The sequence below is a fragment of the Hemibagrus wyckioides genome, linkage group LG01 (genome assembly GCF_019097595.1).
Source record: "Hemibagrus wyckioides isolate EC202008001 linkage group LG01, SWU_Hwy_1.0, whole genome shotgun sequence".
NCBI lineage: Eukaryota > Metazoa > Chordata > Actinopteri > Siluriformes > Bagridae > Hemibagrus > Hemibagrus wyckioides.
The window spans coordinates 7,687,325-7,707,017 of NC_080710.1; the positions used below are offsets into that span (position 1 = coordinate 7,687,325).

Below are 19,693 nucleotides of genomic sequence, written 5' to 3' on the forward strand. Positions count from 1 at the left end.
TGATGTCAGATAGTGAATTTTATTAATACAAATCACAAGAGATCTGCAGTTGTTTTAGTGATTATTAAAAAAAATAAATCACCATACAACACAAACAATTACCAAATATTTCAAATATCTTTACAGCAGAACAGGATAAAGTCAGAGGAAACCTGACTTGTCCTCAAATGACTATTGGTCTCCTAACCGCAAATGCAGTCATTATATTAGAGGTTCGTCTTCTGAATTAGAAGCACTTTACCTTGGCAATGGACTTAGGCCACATTTTGTAGACAAGCATGCTTTTGGTCCCAAGGAAACCTTCAATGCAAACTGTACTGCATCAGTGACCCCAATTACAACTGTACCCTGGGTTCTAACAGGTTGCAGACAACTAAAATGACTTCACCCAGGACCTCTGACCATAATGCCTGAACCAGACAGAACCAAAAGGCAGGATTAGGCTGTTTTATTTAAAGGTACATTTTGGGTGTCGACAATAAATTTATTCTCTGTTGTCAGTTGTTGCAAAGGTGGGTATATAACCTGATGGCACAAATTTTTATATTATTTATATATATATATATATATATATATATATATATATATATATATATATATATATATATATATATATAGTGCATACAAATACTGTTTTTTTATAGTATAACTTTTTATCAATTTAAAAGAATGGAAACACTTATTTCTATGACCATTATACCAATATTTAATCAGGGCCTACTAAATGAAAACTGGAAAGGAAACTCAACATTTCTACCCATGTTCTATGCTGTGGCTTCATTTAGTATACTCTTTGACTAATTATTGGAGTAAGAACAACATGTAAACAAAATATGTCTTGGACATCAGTAAGTGGCAGCTTTGAAGACATGCAATATCAAAAAAAGTACACACTGCAAAGGCAGATATGAGTGGGATTCTTTTGAGGACATACCTAATGTTTCAGGGTAAGCGATTAACAGGAAAAAAAAAAGATGGGTAGACAGCTGGGGGTTAGAATTTTAATGGTAACAAATGGAAACAACTTTAGTAAAGTACCAATTTTCAGTGTCAATTTAGCCTTCTCTTTGATTCCTCAAGATCTGACCCCTACTTTCTCAAAACAGCAAAGTTTCAAATGAAGAAATTTCAAAAAGGCTTGATGAAATCAGTATGTACTTGATTTGTTGTACAAAACATTCCAGATGTGCCATTGTATGAAACAGTTAAATTAACAGTTCAAGGAATATATTGTCTCTTCAAATATATCAACCATGAGCACTTTGATGTTTGAGGAATAGCTGTAGTTCTGTGAAGGTCTCAGTACATTCAGTGCACTCATATAATACATCTGTTGAAGTACTCTCTTTTGAATCAGCTTCTGACTCACTCCTTTCACCACTCAAATCATCTTCGTTTTCCACATACTCTGAATTTGCCTCTGCCTCTGTTGGGGATGCTTCCTGACCATGCTTCTCGGATCCTTCTTTATCGTGATTCTCTAGATGGCGCTCTAGAGCAGAGCGGAAGGTGAAGCGACATGGACAACGAGGACAACTTAGCAATACCCGAGAAGGGTTTATTCTGTGGTATCGGCCATGTCGCTGAAATACGCTAAGTAGCCTAAAGACTCGACCGCAATCTTTGCATTTGTAGGTCATCCGTGGCTTGACTAGAGAGGTCTCTTGAGTATCTGGCGACTCCTCTTTGTCTGGCGGTTTTGGTGACTGCTGGTCTTCATTGTCCTGACCTTCATAATCACTCTCATTGCTTGTCTGTGTTTTTGGTGACTCATGTGTAGCAGTTTCATTTTCATGGTCTAATTTTTCACTATCTGCCTTAGGCTTTATGTCTGAACTATGGTACATGGCAACATGCCTTGTGACATCACATCTTTGTGGAAAGTGTCTACCACAATAAAGGCATGTGTGAAGGGTACCCTTATGGTATCGCATATGACGGGAAAGGCTACTGGAATGTACAAAAACACGATGGCATTGTTTGCAAGGAAATACTTTAGAGTGTGGATTACCTCTGGAAGCACCTCCTCTTGGTCTACCTCGCATTCGTGGCCTCAACAGATCCATTCGTTGAGTTTGGTGTTTTGAAACTGTTTGACGCATTATACCATAATAATTAACAGACTGTCGTCTAATCTCAGATACTGGTTCAGAAGAGTCCTCATCTGGATGATCTGAAAGGTGATGCTCTTTCAAATCTGACAAGCAATTAAAGTGTCCTCCGCACAAGCCACAACGATATGATCGGTCAGTAGAATCATCAGGAGAATGGGAGGCATTTTTCTTAGGGCTACTCTCATCCTGTTCCTGCATGTTCTCTTTTTGTATGGGATCATCAGTTGCTTTGCTGACATAAGAATGATTAAGTAGATGGCTCTGCAGGTCTGATAACCAAAAGAAACGCAAGCCACAAATCTTGCAAGGGTATGATTTATCAATACCATTTTCGCGGTCCTCATCAAATTTACTCGAACTCCTGGATCCAAGAGACCTATGCCATTCTTTCTGATGCAACAACAAGGTCTCTTGTCTCAAAAATCGTTTCCCACAATGTCCACAACTGTAAAAACGTTCATGGGCATGGTTCTGAAGGTGCCCACGAAGGCTCTCTCTATCATAAAAAACTTTGCAACATAAGGTACATTTAAACCCTTGCTCAAGGGGACGATAGCGTTGATGCTGTTGTAAACTTCTCTGGTTCCTAAACACTTGACCACATCTCTCACATCTACATTGTGTATGGTCTCTTTCTGCCATTTTGCTTGAAGGCAAGGAATCCTGATAATGTGCTGGGTTTGGCAATATCTTTGACATGGGTTTTCCAAATAAGAATGAGAAGTTTGATAAAGCGGATCTGTCAACCACTGTGAGTGTTCCATTTTCATGAAGTGCAAATTCAATAGGTTTGTCACAACCATTGGCTGCAGTTTCAGAAATGGAAGAAAATGGGCCAATGGGTCCATGATTTGCCATGTGATTGATCAGTTTCGGGTACTGGCCAAACCCTTCGCCACACTCCGTGCAGATGAAGTCATTTCCAGTTGAAAAATCAAGTGAATTGTATGCCATGTCTATTCAACCAAGACTTGCTTAAAATCTGATATAGGGAACTATTCAACAAAAAAAGTGAGAAAAGATGTGGGATGAATATAACATTTAAGTGTTCCTGAAGGATAAATTGGAAACTCTAGACATGCAAATATTCTGAATATCTACACTTTCCATTTGAAACCAATTACAATGCTTAAATGATCTAATATATATTTTTACAAAGTTAAATCAATTCTTCCCTCTGTCATTTCTATTAACAATGTTATTGATTCATCAAGTCGATGATCCCCAAAGTGCAGTTGGAACAGTGTGAAATCTGGGGCCTAGAAATACTGGATACCAAGGATAAAAGGTATTCCTTTCATTCTCTGGCTTGTGGTCTTGAGTCAGGATATTAGCATCTAAAAAAGAGAATGGGAAAAAATGTGTCAGGTATGAATGTGCAAAACATTAATTCAGTGGACTTCCATTGATTGGCATCTGTCAGCTGAAAAGGAAATTCAGTAATATCTATTCATCCTTTATTATTTTACTATGTGGAAAACCAGGCATATACACACAATTTTACTGTAAAGAGCCACTGTTTGATTCTGACCTCTAGATTCATACTGAAAACAAATAATGCAACAATGGAAAGAATGTTTATTACAATTAAAACAAAAAGACAGCTTGCATTCAATCATGAATTAATGACAAAATATTTAATAATCAATTTCATGAATTGAAAGGAAACCAGAAATTAAGTATACCTTAGAAATTAAGTATAATTAAGTATAAATGTGTGTAATCTATGTGTGTGTGTGTTATACATATATAAATATAAATATATATATATATATATATATATATATATATATATATATATATATATATATATATATATATATATATATATATAAAACACATTTGCAAACCCAGACTCCACCTGTGCAACATTTCCTCTGAAATCTTCCAAAGTACATCAATATCAACAGGGAGTAAATAACAGGAGCCTCTTTGGTTAATGTACTTAATGTTTAGGGATTTTCTAACAGTTATTCCCCTGGAGGGTACAGGTGTGGTAATGGGTATGTATCCTTTATTGTGAAGACAAGGAGGCCCAAACACAGAAACTAAAATGGTAAAATGATGAACAAAATGGTAAAACAAGATTTGTTTTATTTGAAAGTATTTAATTTGGTACACAAGAAGAATTAACTGCCTTAATTGTCACATGCACTGAATGGTTTCCAATCTTTTAGGAAGGCATTCCAGTTGATCTTAGAATATGGCTATGGGGGTTTGCCCATTTGCCCAAGAGTATTAGGGACGTTGGGGACCAAAGAACATGTTCAGATATGATAAAAATGCCCTGGGAGCAGGCAGATTAAAGGGACTTGTTTCCCATATGTTTTGATGGCCAAGAAACCCATTTGACTAGGCTAAGATGTGGTAGCTAACTTAACACATTTAATGAAGTCAGCTAACTAGTTATTGCATTAACACAGACTATGAATATGAATATGAATCACTACCCTTGGCCTGTACCTCAGTAAGCTGCACCACCATGAGGTGCATTATGTTTAAATGAAAACCTTTGTTTAGCAAATGTCATTAGGAAGCAGGGATTATTTTCTTTCTATGCCTGGTGAACCTAATGCTACATCACACATACAGAGACTCCCAGTGACAAAGTAACCGAAGACCATTCCTTTTCAATAAGAGCTAACAGCAACTGTTGGCAAACAAATGTGGCTGGTCCAACATTGAGGGAAAAAAGGTAACTTTATGCAAATATGGAGGGATTCAGTGCAGCAACAGCAGTGAAGACAGTAGAGCACACAGATGCTTCTCACATATAGTAATGGCAAAAAGTGATGTACAACCTACAATTCTCGTTTATTCAAGATTATTATTAAATATTTATCAAAGATTTTGTATGCATGTTGTGTGGTTGTGCTTGGAATGTAAACTTAATTTATGCACTCCACATTTCACCAATTTAATTTGTCATGAGCAATTAAACATGCCAATTTAAGCAGATACTATTGTATGGCCAAGCTGCCATACAAAGCCTGCACTCATTATTCCCAGGCTATAATTGCTACAGATGTCAATTACTACATCGACTATATTATTGGATATTGTTTTGTGTGTTTTGGTGAAAATGGCCAAGAGAAAGGAGCTGTCCTCTGCAACCAAAGAGGATATTGTTAAAATGGTTATATCTTGCCAGCCAGCCTCAGATATTGCTCATTATTGCAAAGCATCATGAGACTGGTACCATGCAGAATGTAAAGCGCTGTGGCTGACCAAGGAAGACTAGCAAGCATTCTGACATGAGGATGCAAATCATTTAAATGTGTGACTGCTTCAAAACAGCTTTCAAACTATTGCATGAATCGTCCAGTGGTCAGGAACCTCCAATTTCATCTAGCACTGCAAGGTGACGGCTTCAAGAGGATGGGTTAAGAGGCTGCATAGCGGTAACCATTTATTAGTTCTGTTAACCGCAAAACACATCTTGGCTTGGCCAAAGAACATTGGATTATGTAAGATTACAGCAGTTCTGTTGTCCAACGAGTCAAAGTTCAACAAGCTTGCATCGGATGGTGTCAGGTGTATTACGCTAGCACTTGTTGCCAAGTATGGAGGATCTGTTTGGAGATGTATTTTCCAGCATGATAACGGCCCCAAACACACCACATTCCTTGCTGCTCAGCATTTTGAAGTCCTCAAGTGGCCCTCCTCAATCCCCTGACATTAATTGCATTTAAAACCTCTGGAAAATTCTAAACCTGAATTGTGATAAGTCCAATGAAGCTCAGCTTTGAGAAGAAATTAAGGAAGCTTGGCAAGAAATTACACACGAGCAACGCTTACTGAGTCAATGCCCAGGAGAATGGCTGTTGTAATCAAAAACGAGGGAGGACACACAAAATCGAAATTTAGTTTTTCTATGCATTTTTGCATATTAGAATAAAATGCAGATTTCATGATCTGCTGCAATTTGCCTTTTTTTTGCCAAATTATTTTGTCACTTATAAATACCATAACCAAGTTTAGTGTTTTCTTCTTCACAACATAACATACTCCTCATATTTTGATGGTTTAAACCCCCTTAGGGTTTATATTGTACAAATATCTCCTTTGGGCATCACTTTTGGACACTACTGTGTGTACACTACCAGTCAATGTTTTTTGTTTAGGGATTTATTTTCTACATTCTTGAACAATACTGGAGATTTCAATACTATTAAAAATCACATACATGGACTTAAGTAATCCATATGTAATGACAACAAAAAACAGTCAGTTGTTATTTTAAGACACGAAGGTCAGGTGTTCTGGAATAGTTCTTGCAAGAACAGTATTGTCATTGTCAACAGTAGTGCATTTGCAAAACCAATCAAGCACCATGATGAAACTGGCTCACATGAAGACCTTCCCAGGAAAGCAAGACCAAAATTTACCTCTGCTGCAGAGGGGACGTTCATTTAGAGTTGCCAGCCTCAGAAATCACCAATTAACAGCACCTCAGATTAGAGCCATTATGAAGGCTTTACAGAGCATAAGTAGCAGACATATCTCAATATCAACTGTTCAAAGGACATTATTGTGTATTTCGGCCACCTTCAGCATTGTTTTACAATGTAGAAAGAAATAAACATCAGGAAAGACCAGGAAAGAATTAGAAGATGTGTCCAAACTTTTGACTGGTAGTGTATGTATATAGTTTATATACACTATATTGCCAAAAGATTTGGGACGTCTGCCTTTACATGCACATGAAGTTTAAATGACATCCCATTCTTAATCCGTAGGGTTTAATTTGAAGTTGACCTGCTGTTTGCAGCTTCAACTCTTCTGGGAAGGCTTTTCACAAGGTTTAAGGGTGTGCTTATGGGATATTATGTTTATCTATGGGATATTATGTTTAAAAGGTCTGTGAGGACTTCAATAGACATGTGGGACCAGGGTCATTCAGGTGTTGGCAGCAGAAGCAGCTTACTTGCTACTAGTGTTCAATGGATTTTGGCTATAGTGCAAGTGAAACAGGAGGCAACTGTCTGTTGAATTTCCCTGTGTATGTGTGGTCATCAGTACCAAGGTTTCAGGTCTGGTTGCAGAAGTGTGGGCCCATGGGATTAATTTGGTTCTGCATACCGGAAGAACAAAGACAATTGGCCAGACATGAAGCAGTCACTTGGTGTGAGAATATACACTATATTGCCAAAAGTTTTGGGATGTCTGCCTTTACATGCACATGAAGTTTAATGACATCCTAAACTTAATCTGTAGGGTTTCATTTGGAGTTGACCTGCCCTTTGCAGCTACAACAGCTTCAACTCTTATGGGAAGGCTTTTCACAAGGTTTAAGGGTGTGTTTATGGGATATTTATGGGATGTTTATTTTGACCATTCCTCTAGAAGTTCATTTGAGAGGTCAGGCACTGATGTTGGACTAGAAAGCCTGGTTCGCAGTCTCCACTCTAATACATCCCAAAGCTGTTCTATCAGGTTGAGGTCAGGACTCTATGCAGGCCAGTCAAGTTCCTCCACACCAAACTCACTCATCCATGTCTTGTCTAGACCTTGTTTTGTGCACTGGTGCACAATTATGTCGGAACAGGAACTGGCCATCCCCAAACTGTTCCCACAAAGTTGGGAGCATGAAATTATGCAAAATGTCTTGGTATGCTGAAGCATTAAGAGTTCTTTTCACTGGAACCACTGAAAAACAACCCCAAACCATAATCCCCTCTCCACCAATTGCAATGCAGTCAGGCAAGTACTGTTCTCCTGGCAACAGCCAAACCCAGACTTGTCCATCGGATTGCCAGACAGAGAAGCGCAATTCGTCACTCCAGAGAACACGTCTCCACTGCTCTAGAGTCCAGTGGTGGTGTGCTTTACTCCACTGCATCCGACGCTTTGCAGTGCACTTGGTGATGTAAGGCTTGGATACAGCTGCTCGGCCATGAAAAGCCATTAAACAAAGCTCTCTACAAACTGTTCTTGAGCTAACCTGAAGGCCACATGAAATTTGGAGGTCTGTAGCTATTGACTCTGCAGAAAGTTGGCAACTTCTGCACACTGTGCGCCTCAGCATGCGCTGACCCCGCTCTCATTTTACATGGTCTACCACTTAGTGGCTGAGTTGCTGCTGTTCCCAATTGCTTCCACTTTGTTATAATACAACTAACAGTTGACCATGGAATGTTTAGTAGTGAGGAAATTTCACAGGTGGCAACCTATCACGGTACTATACTTGAATTCACTGAGCTCCTGAGAGCGACCTATTCTTTTACAAATGTTTTTAGAAGCAGTCTGCACACCTAGGTGCTTGATTTTATACACCTGTGGCCATGGAAGTGATTGAAACACTTGAATTCAATGATTTGGAGGGGTGACCAATAATGTTTGGCAATATAGTGTATATATATAAGATTATTGTTTATTTTTTACCAATTTACAAAATGCAAAATCAGTGAATAAAAGAATGTTAAATCAATGTTTGGTGTAACTACCCTTTGGTCTCAAACCAGCATCTTGCACAGCTGTGTAGGAGGCTTAAAACTGGGTAAGGAACTGCCAATCTCTGCTACTAAATTGAAGTTGTGGAAGACAGTTATGTAATACAACATGGCAAGACTGAGCACAGCAAGAAGACACAAGGTAGTTAGCAATTCTCTCCCAAGCAAAGATTTGAAAGCAGAATGGGGTTTCAAGCCATTTGGAAAAGCCCAAAGAAATGGGCAATGTTATGAACCGTAGACTCAGTGGTTTTCTAAGAACGCTTAATGCAGCAGATGAAAGACACATCAGGTTTACTTTCCTTTAACATCAGATGTCCAGCAGTGCCATAAGCAAAGAACTGGCGGAAACTATTGTCCGGAGAAGTCTGGTCAGAAGTGGTCTTCGTGGAATAATTGTGGCCAGAAAGTGTGGGAACAAGGCGAAATGACTCAACTAGGCAAGAAAACATAGGAATGGCAGCAGGTGCACTGAACTGATGAGTCATTAATGGTGTTTTCAGCACTGAGAAATACTGGCAGATACTAATCCATCATGCAATACCACCAGGGAGGTGTCTGATAGGCCCCAAACCTATTCTGCAGCAGGACAATGACCCCAAAAATACAGCCAATGTCATTAAGAACTATCTTCAGCATAGAGAAGAATGAGGAGTCCGGCAAGTGATGGCTTGGCCCCAACAGAGCCCTGATCTTAGCATCACAGACTCTGTCTGGGATTACATCTAGGGGCAGAAGGATTTGAAGCAGACTACAACCACAGAAGCTCTGTGGTTAGTTCTCCAAAATGTTTAAACACTCACCTGCCAAGTTCCATCAAAAACTGTGTGCAAATGTACCTAGAAGAACTGATGCTGTTTTGCAGGCAAATGGTGGTCACACATTCCCCTCTGTAGAATTACTTCAGCTCTTTTAGGATTCACAAGTAATTCCAAACCTTTCTAGGGAAGTTCAAGGGTTTAAGTCACAGAAGGGCATTCACGGGAAGAGAAATCACCCCTTACATTGATTTGGCTATGAGTTGTGTCGAATGTGTTAAATGTGAAAGTAAACTTTTACCCCAGTCATAGGCCCCAAGTGGCTTTGAGCAGGTCTTTCTCAAGAATGTCTCTGTAGTTTGATCCAAACATCTTTACACCCAATGCTGGCTGCATACAACATCTCCATAAAATACTTATAGGCATACTTACAAGACTTGAAATGTAGGAAGAGATGCCTGTTCATCCAGATGTAATGACTGGCATTCGTAACAAATAGTTACATTTTGGATTTTCAGCTCACAAATTGTTTCTCACACCCTTTGCAAACTCCATGCAATCATGCATCTTTCACTGAAGAGCAGGTTCCATTTAGCCACACATAAATGCTTGACAAGTAGAGTGCTGCATAGATTATTGCACTTCTGACAGGTTTTACCAAACTCTACATTAGACACCTGGAGTTCTCTTACTGGAGCACCTTCCTAGTCAAAACACTTCATTAGGCTTAGTTTGGTTGGGCTTCTAGCTGTAAAAAGAGTCATGTTTGTTCATGTTTTCCATTTAAGAATGATGGAGGACATTCTATTACAGTCCTCAGGAAATTCAAAGGTGCAAAACTAATTTCAGTGCCCTTTCCCAGATTCTTGATGTAGTCCTGTCACTGGGGTCTACAGTTTGTTGCCTCATAGTTCATTGTTTTCAGACATACCAAAGAATAAACTTGATTTTTATAGCTTTTTCTGTTTTTCTTTAAACATTAAAACTTCTAATTTTAGATTCATTTGATTAATCCAGACCATGCAGGAAAACCTCAAAAGCCTAAAAGCATTGCAGAACCTTTGACAGCAGCTAAATCCATGCCATATGGAACATTTCCAGAACAGATAACTATCTGAAGTTTATAATAAGCTTTCAATCAGTACCATCAATAACCACTTCCACAGGGCATGGGTGAAGGTATTGTAATGGAAGATCTTTTATACTATTTTACCAATCATGAACACAGATATTTATTCATACTAAAGAGCTCTAGTGCTTATAACCCAGTATAAAGATGCTGAATGTGCTGTTGTGCTACCACAGACAAGCCTGATGTTACTTATCCTGTTTAGTACAGAATGTCAACTAACTGTTTAACTGTTAGCTGTCACCTTTGTTCTGCAGCTATATTCTGACCTTGGCCCAGGCCCTTCGACTGACAAGAAACTGGTTGAGATTAGTTTTATATCTTGTTTTTGCCACTGTTGCTTTGCAGGGGTGGCAGAACTCAGAGAGAAACACTGTATAAAAAGAGAGCACAGAAAGGGTAAGTGCCTCTCTCCAGGCTCATTCCTGAGTGTGTATGTGACGGACGTCTCTCTGCAGAGAATAAAATTTTGCTCTTGCTTGTACACGGCTCCTCTGTGATTTTATCTTTTGAATTAAGATGGATTTCCACCACAATTCTCGTAATGCACCTTTCGAAAAAGAAAGTTGAAACAAAGATGCCATGCCACAAGATAAATACCAGTCATTTGCAGTAGGAAACAGAAGGCCAGACTGGAAAAAAAACAAATATGAAGATAAGCCACATCTGCCTTTTGGAAGGAACTGTAAAATGTTAAGAAGTGTCACTGTCTCCTCTGGACACAGAACTCATTCAATGCAATATTTTACATTTTTTAGCTCAGCTTAGGCTGTAACATCACATCATAAAACTTAGGGGTCTAAATGGTTATAGAAAAAAATGATTATTTTGAAAAACATGCTGGACACACTTTACATTCACAAGGTCTCAACAATTGAAAGCACAATCAGACTCTGAAGGAACTTCATTGTGATGGTTTGAGTTGGGCTTCCATTTTAGGGGTTCTGAACTCATTTGGAGCATTCACATACTATAGTGTATATAGTTACCAAGACATTTTGGACAATTTCATGCTTCCAACTTTGTGGGAACAGATTGGGGATGGCCCCTTTCTGTTCCAACATGATTGTGCACCAGTGCACAAAGCAAGGTCCATAAAGACATGGATGAGCGAATTTGGTGTGGAGGAGTCCTGACCTCAACCCGATAGAACACCTTTGGGATGAATTAGAGCAGAGACTGTGAGATAGGCCTTCTAGTCCATCACCAGTTCCTGACCTCACAAATGCACTTTTAAAGGAATGGTCAAAAATTCCCATATACACACTCCTAAACCTTGTGGAAAGCCTTCTCAGAAGATTTGAAGCTGTTATAGCTGCAAAGGGCAGGACAACTCCATATTAAATTCATCTGCATGTAAAGGCAGACATCCCAGTTTTGGAATGGCTCAGAATCTCTGCTCTAATTCATCACAAAGGTGTTCTATCGCAGGATTCCCCAACCTTTTTTGTACCATGGACCGGTTTGATACCAGACAATTTTTCCGCAGAAATGGAACCCCGCAAAAAGTTTGCGAGCCAAATGGTCAGTGCGGGGAACAATGATTGTACGTTCTGTAGAACTGAACAAATGAATAATTTTGCAATGTGCTGCTACTGATGCAGCTGGTCAAGCAAATGTTTCTGCTTTATTTCTGTTTTATGCTATTGTAAAGCTTACAGTAGTGCTCATAAGTTTACATACCCTTGCAGAATTTATGATTTCTTGGCTATTTTTCAGACCAACTAAAATTTCAGCCACAACTGCCAGGGAAATTGTTCGGGATGCAAAGAAAAACCCACAAACTTCAGGTGAAATACAGGACTCTCTGAAAACATGTGGTGTGGCTGTTTCAAGATGCACAATAAGGAGGCACTTGAAGAAGATGGGCTGCATGGTCGAGTTGCCAGAAGAAAGCCATTACTACGCAAATGCGACAAAGTATCCCACTTACAATATGCCAAACAGCACAGAGACAAGCCTCAAACCTTCTGGCACAAAGTCATTTGGAGTGATGAGACTAAAATTGAACTTTTTGGCCACAACCATAAACTCTACATTTGGAGAGGAGTCAACATGGCCTATGATGAAAGGTACACTATTCCTACTGTGAAACACGGAGGTGGATTGCTGATGTTTTGGGGATGTGTGAGCTACAAAGGCACAGGAAATTTGGTCAAAATTGATGGCAAGATGAATGCAGAATGTTATCAAAAAATACTGGAGGAAAATTTGCACTCATCAGCCCGGAAGCTGCGCATGGGACGTACTTGGACATTCCAACATAACAATGATCCAAAACACAAGGCCAAGTCGACCTGTCATTGGCTACAGCAGAATAAAGTGAAGGTTCAGGAGTGGCCATCTCAGTCTCCTGACCTCAATATCATTGAGCCACTCTGGGGAGATCTCAAACGTGCAGTTCATGCAAGACAGCCCAAGAATTTACAGGAACTGGAGGCTTTTTGCCAAGAAGAATGGGCAGCTTTACCATCTGAGAAGATGAAGAGCCTCATCCACAACTACCACAAAAGACTTCAAGCGGTCATTGATGTTAAAGGGGGCAATACACGGTATTAAGAAGTGGGGTATGTAAACCTTTGATCAGGGTCATTTGGGTAGTTTCTGTTGTCATTATGATTTAAAAAGAGTAAACACAGCTGATTGATAATAAATGGCTTCAGCCAAACACTAACCATGAGTGAAAGAAAAGTTTGTGTGTTATCATTTATATTCTCTGAAAAATGGCCAAAAAAATCATAAATTCTGCCAGGGTATGTAAACTTATGAGCACAACTGTATTTATTCTGATATAACTATATTTAATACATATTTTCTGATAAAAACCTATAAACTCAAACTATAAACTATAATTATGTGCTCCAACTGATGCCATGTTTGCTGATATTGAGGTCTATAACTCCTCCCCGAACTGCCCGCTGTCCTGTATCTTGCTCTTCCATTGGCTGTAGGTCATCACAGAGGTATTTTTCAGTCCTTTCACACTGCAGGATTTTGAGTCACTGACAGGTCCAGATATTTAGCATGCCAAATATTTCATGGGCATCTTCGACTCATTGGCGATTCTCTCAGATTGCATCTTTGGTAATTCACACTGCATGATCGTCACTCGCGTGGCAATTTCTTTTAATAAAATACATATAATTTTAAGTTATATAAATAAAATTATAAGTTTATTGTTTCTTTGCGGCCCGGTGCCAAATGGTTCACGGCCCAGTACCGGTCCGCGGCCCGGTGGTTGGGGACCCATTATATCGGGTTGAGGTCAGGACTGTGCAGGCCAGTCAAATGTCCTTATGGACCTTGCTATACATACCACTGCAAGCTAATGCTAAGCCAATGATTGCAAAGCTACACTCTGCTTTTAAGAAAACAACCTCCTGACTAACCTAACATTCAAATGTTCAACATTTCACTAGAATCTACACTGTCCAATCAGAAGTATTTATACACAATATAATGTCTGCACAAATATTAAGCACACATAAAAGGCTCCACCCTTCCACCGCCTGGGATAGACTGATTTGGGAGATAAAAGATCACTGTCAACACAGCAAACTTGCTGCACAATGGGAGAACATGAGGCAACAACAGACCCAGATGAGTATATATCCACATTGCGGTTCTACATAAATAACTACACTGACAACGTTACTGTCAACAAGCAAGCGTTTTCCTAAGCTAGAATTTGGTGACACTGAGGCATGCACTACTTATTTCTAGGTATGCCTGCATGATAACAAGCCATGCATCTAAGGCTTTAGCAAACCTGTCTGTAACTGAATTGTGGACTCCTTATCTGATTAACTCCAGACTTTCAAATTGGACACAGGATTACTCCACAATGGCACTAAGCATTGGTACACTACAGGGGTGTGTGCTGGGTCCACACCTTAAATTCCACTTCACGTATGACTCATGACACAAACACTATTATAAAGTAAGCAGATAACAGAACAGTGAATGGGCTGACAACATTGTTGAAAATGATGTATCTGTTTACAGAGAAGTGATGAAACTGTTGGGTATAATGACCAAGGAGTTCATCATAGACTTCAGGGAATCTTGTGATGACTATGCTTCAGTCCTCCTCTAACGAGGAGGAGATCTTGAGTGCCCACATCATAAAGGACCTCTTGTTGGGTTCCAAAACAACATCACTTTTGAACAGAGTATAGCACCAGCTATCCTTCCTTACAAAAAATGAAGAAAGCCAAGTTGCCTTAACAACAGAGGGGGGCTTTCTACCACTGCACCACAGAATGAATGTTGATGTACTGCAATCTGGTATGGTACACCAGTTGCGTATCTCTGCAGTGGGTTATCAGTACTACTCTGAAAATCACTGGAATACAATTTCCAACCTTGAGGGACCTCTTACTGATCAAAAAATGAACATCTGCAGTGATCCAAACTCACCTTCGCTAATCACCTCTTCAGGTAAGATAAAACCATGCAGCATGAGGCAACCATGCTGTCTTTGGACAATTACATGCATATGCTCTATTATCTCACAAGCGGTCTGATCACAAGTGGGCAGCCAAAATGTAAACACATGGGGTACACATGGAATTTTGGATCCATCTTCAGTGAGTGTTGCACCCATTTATTATGTCAGTCTTCCCACAAAATGCCCAATAGATCTCATGTAAATGTACTGGATATAGTGTTTAACTTTTCTTTGATTTTCTCCCTAGTCTTAGCCAATTCCAACCCTGCTGTTAGGTTTATCCTATCATATGATGGCTACAAATTTTAGAGGATGAAAACTTTCACATTTCCTCCAAAGTAATTGAAGCCAGCCAATTACATAGTCCCAAATAGCACACACAAGTTCACAAACACCCATGATTTGCAAGTATCACTGTGATTAATGTGAGAAAGTTTATCCAATCCCTCTCTTCATGCACAAGTTTTGCCCTTTTGGACTCCTTTTGGGCCCAGCAATCCCAGATGGTGGTGACATCGTCAGGATTAAAAACGTAACTCCCAGACAATAGGGTGAGAGAAAGAAGCTACAAAAAAGCAGTTATATTTTCCTCTGCTCTTATAACATCAACTTTATTGACCATCCATTAACCTAGCAGTAGTGAGTAACATTCAAATTACATTTAAACAATAATTACTTAATTAATTTTTCCAGTTAGGGCAATGACACAGTCAAATCTGTATTTCATTTGGGAAAGTTCACACCACAAATGTTGTGAGACTGTCACTGTCAACAATTAATTCAGTCTGATTCGTAAGTATAAGTCACATAGATATGAAAGATAATTTATATTAGTAAGGCTTCAAGGATTTTTTTTTATTGTGTTCACCACATTACAAATAATACCAATAAAAGAAAAATTACAAAATAATTAGGCATCCATAATTAGGCATCCCTAGCCCTGTACAAAGCTCCTAATAGTTCCTTCTCTTGCATTCATTTAGCATCTTGTCTATCAGTATTGCCAGTTGAAAGAAATTATAGCTGGGTATAGCTACTAGCAAGCAGTATGTTTCAGTACAATTATAGACAGACAATAAAATACACTGAATGTATAATCAAACTAATATTAAAATATTTTAAAAATATATATATTTTAAAAATAAAACATTTTAAAAACTGCTTTATAAATAACCAAAGTAGAATGTAAATATTTTCATATCAAAGAAATCCAGGATCAACCTACATATAATACCTCACATAACTCCAATAATACATATAATCTGTAAAATTTATGAGTCACTTACCCTGATTCGGTGATGCACATTGAACTCTTCAGCCAACTGATGCCAACACATACGATATATTTCTCCTTAGATTTCTATAAGATACAGCAATACAAACATAAAAACTGTGTTAAACTTCAGGCACCATTTTTTCCAAATAGCAGATACCTGGGACAGACTTTCTGAGAAAAAAAAATACATTCAGCAAAATGCATGGATCACTAGTCTGCACTATTCTTAACTAGGTTTTGATCTTACAACTTGCTTAAATTGAGCAATAAAAGACAAAGTAGCCTGAGCAATTTTGTCAGTTTTACACAAGTAAATTTGCAAACTAAGAGGTCTTAGACCCTACTCAGAAAGCACTACAGACTCATGCAATTTACTTTTCAGACAAAAGGAACACAGACAATGCTGGTTATAAATGTAAAATTTTGCAGGAAATTTGTTAATATTTCAAAAATACCTTAAGTAAATAAAATCAATATAGCAAAAAAAACCCTCTGAATTTGGCCATTGCAGGCTTGAAAAATAAGCAAACCCAGCAAGCATCATAAATAATGTGTTCCCAAATAAATTGCAAAACACCATGTAAAATATTTATGCTAGAAAGAAACTATTGCCTCTTGTTTAGTCAGTGATACAACATTTAAACTGAATTATTCTAAAATCAACTAAAACTTTTCACTTTACATGGTTGACTAAACTATGAAAATAAATTACTCCATTCTTGTTGGTTTTATTCTTCTCTGCTTTCTGCTTAGGTCAGGTCTTTCCACCAATTCCAAGTAATCATGCCATTCCAAATAGGAAACCTGTGTTTTGTCGTTTTCAGGATATGTGCAGAACAATGAAGCTCTGAAGTAATTTGTATACTTGGATGCAGTTTTTAAATGTGTGAGAAACAACAATAAGAGTGAGTAAAAGTAGAAAACTAATGCAATGGATGAGAAAAAGTATACCTTAACAAACTGTAATTAGCCTTACAACTGGTGAGGTATCTTTGTATGTGTACAGTTGCTCAAGTGGTTAAGGCTCTGGGTCAGTTACCAGAAGATCGGGGTTCAAGCCCCAGCACTGGCCAAGCTGCCACCGTTGGGCTGACCCTGGCTGACCCTGTGCTGACCCCAACCCCTAACTTAACCTATCCTTAGACACTGTAAAATTTCAGTAAACATTGCAATAGATTAGGGTGAAACTTGCACACATTGTAACTGACAGTGTTATCAGCTACTTTTAGACGTGAGGTTTAGGAAAGAGGCTCTGTACAAAGATTTAGGAACAGTGATATGAAATCAGTACCGTATTCAAAACCATAACAACTGTACTCTCTTAGAAAAGTCTGGGAAACAACTTTAAACTCAAAATGATATATATGAAGACTTGAAGTGGATTTTCCTGAATATTTGTGGCACCTGTATTGCAAATAGCGTCTCAAAGTCATATACGCCTTACACACCGGTGTACAGTGCTGCACCGCAGGTTAATACACAACTCAACCAAGCATCGCTTACCGCAAGCTGTATCGGTGCAGTATGCTAGCTAGCTACGTAAATATTAACAATACCCAAACATTGTTAGCTAAGCTAACTACATTGCAATCGATAACAAATCAGACGGAGTAAAACATATATATAAATAGACAACAAAAAAACTAAACTGTTGAATAACACTTTTTGATCATGGTGTACAGATGGCGTTATTTTGCGAGGATAGACTGGCATGCTAGCTAAGAAAAAATTAGCCAGCCCCGAAGGCATTGACTAAATGACTCTATGTACATTTAACGGGATTCAGGTGCCTTGCGTTGAAATGAGCACTAACCGCTTTCATTCTTGGTGAGATCAACGTTTAATCGTCTTTGCGTGCAGGGTTGATTCATCCCGAGACACAATCGCCGTTCCTTTTACAACAAGGCAATTTAAACAACGGTATAATGACAAAGTTGACGCTTTGAAGTCCACGCATTATGCTGAAACTCGCATGCGCGAAAACGTGCGCATGTGCGTTACCAGTTAGAGCCGAAACCTAGTGTAAGCATCAACACGAACCCATACGCTTCGATACACGGTAAAGCATGGGCCAGCAGCAGTTTGAGCGCTACATCAAGGGACGCTGTTGCTGCGTGCGTGGTGTTTTAAAAATGAATGTTCGTAAGGATACACAGACAATAACATATGATAATGAAAAACATGGACAAATATAAATAAAACACTAAGGGGACAAGCGCACCAGAATAAGAAGGGCAGAGTTACAATACAAAATAAAGTGGACAAATATGGACAAGACTGTCACTAAAATCTAAAAACTGGAGAAGAATTACAAACAGATGATGTTTTAAAGGTTTTTGTTTGGCAATTTAAGCAGAGAAGGAGTTTTTTTAAAAGAACAAAACTAAAAAAATATGTATAAAAGTTTAAATCAGAAAAAAAACAACAACTAAAGCATAATTCATTTTTAAAAATGTTTAATATGGTTTGCAGGGTAAGTTCTTGTAAATTATTTTGAAAGAAATCTCTTTTATTCTGTTTTTGTAGTATCTTCTGAGTGATCCTTTGCAAGTAGTAATGACGTTATTTCATACCTTGGCATGTCCACCATGTGAAGGTGAAGAAAAACAAGGAGCACCCATTAAAGCATGTCTTTTGTTTGCTCTGTTAAAGCGCATAAAGCTTATACAAAGCTACTTTAAACTGCATCTTTACACCTTTACAAATACAACCCTACTATTCCTTTACAGATACAACCCTACTATTCATTGTGCAACCCTTAATTGTACAGAAAAACTTGTTTTAGCCACAAGCTAGCCAGATAACATATATGAGGGATAATTCTAATGTTTATCATTACCTTCTAAACAGTGATTAGTATGAGGAGTGGTTTAGATTTAACCACATTTTGACAGTTTGAGTTGCACAGACCAGCAGTAGGATTGAGGGAACCAAGATGGTGTTGCTGTAGTATAATTTTGCCGAGGGTGTGCATGAACCCGAAATTTTTACGCAGCAGGACTTGCATGATGTTAGGCAAATGGGTTTGACAATTTATCAACTATTATGAAGCCAACATGGCAGCATCATCACTTTGATTATTACTGACATTTTGGAAATATTGCCTGAACTATCTCTAGAAAACTGCTGACCTGCAACTGCATCCCCCATTCAGCCTCATTAGATAAGATTTTGATTCACTTGAATATAGATTTATATCTACAAGCTTTTAGCATACCCCTGCTAACACAGTGCCCCAGATACTATATCTCAGTCTACCCCAGATGGCACTTGCATAGACTGACTGTCAGCCCTGCCTTCCACAATTCTCTCAGGACCTCCCAGTGATGGTACAGATGGTCCAACCAGGTGAAAGGGTGGGTGGAGAGAGTCAAGTCCAACTGCAGAACCACCTGGATAGGGCTGGACCAGGGGTTGGCCAACTCCTTGATGCTACCATCTCACAGCATCTGGCAAACTTTCTCCATGATAGCATGGCAGCATGCTTCCAGAAAGCAGTAGGGACTCTGTCATA

At 38.7% G+C, this 19,693-nt stretch overlaps 1 protein-coding gene across 1 annotated transcript; it reads right to left on the bottom strand.

Annotated features, from left to right (window-relative positions):
- Positions 1–18,159, bottom strand: si:dkeyp-84f3.5 (uncharacterized protein LOC334144 homolog). Its single transcript, XM_058389650.1, has 3 exons — positions 17,993–18,159; positions 16,190–16,263; positions 1–3,451 (listed from the first exon to the last, which is right to left on the bottom strand). The coding sequence occupies exon 3, from the start codon at positions 3,066–3,068 to the stop codon at positions 1,248–1,250; it is 1,821 nt and encodes a 606-aa protein (XP_058245633.1). The 5' UTR covers positions 3,069–3,451; positions 16,190–16,263; positions 17,993–18,159; the 3' UTR covers positions 1–1,247.
- Between the last annotated feature and the right edge of the window lie 1,534 nt (positions 18,160–19,693).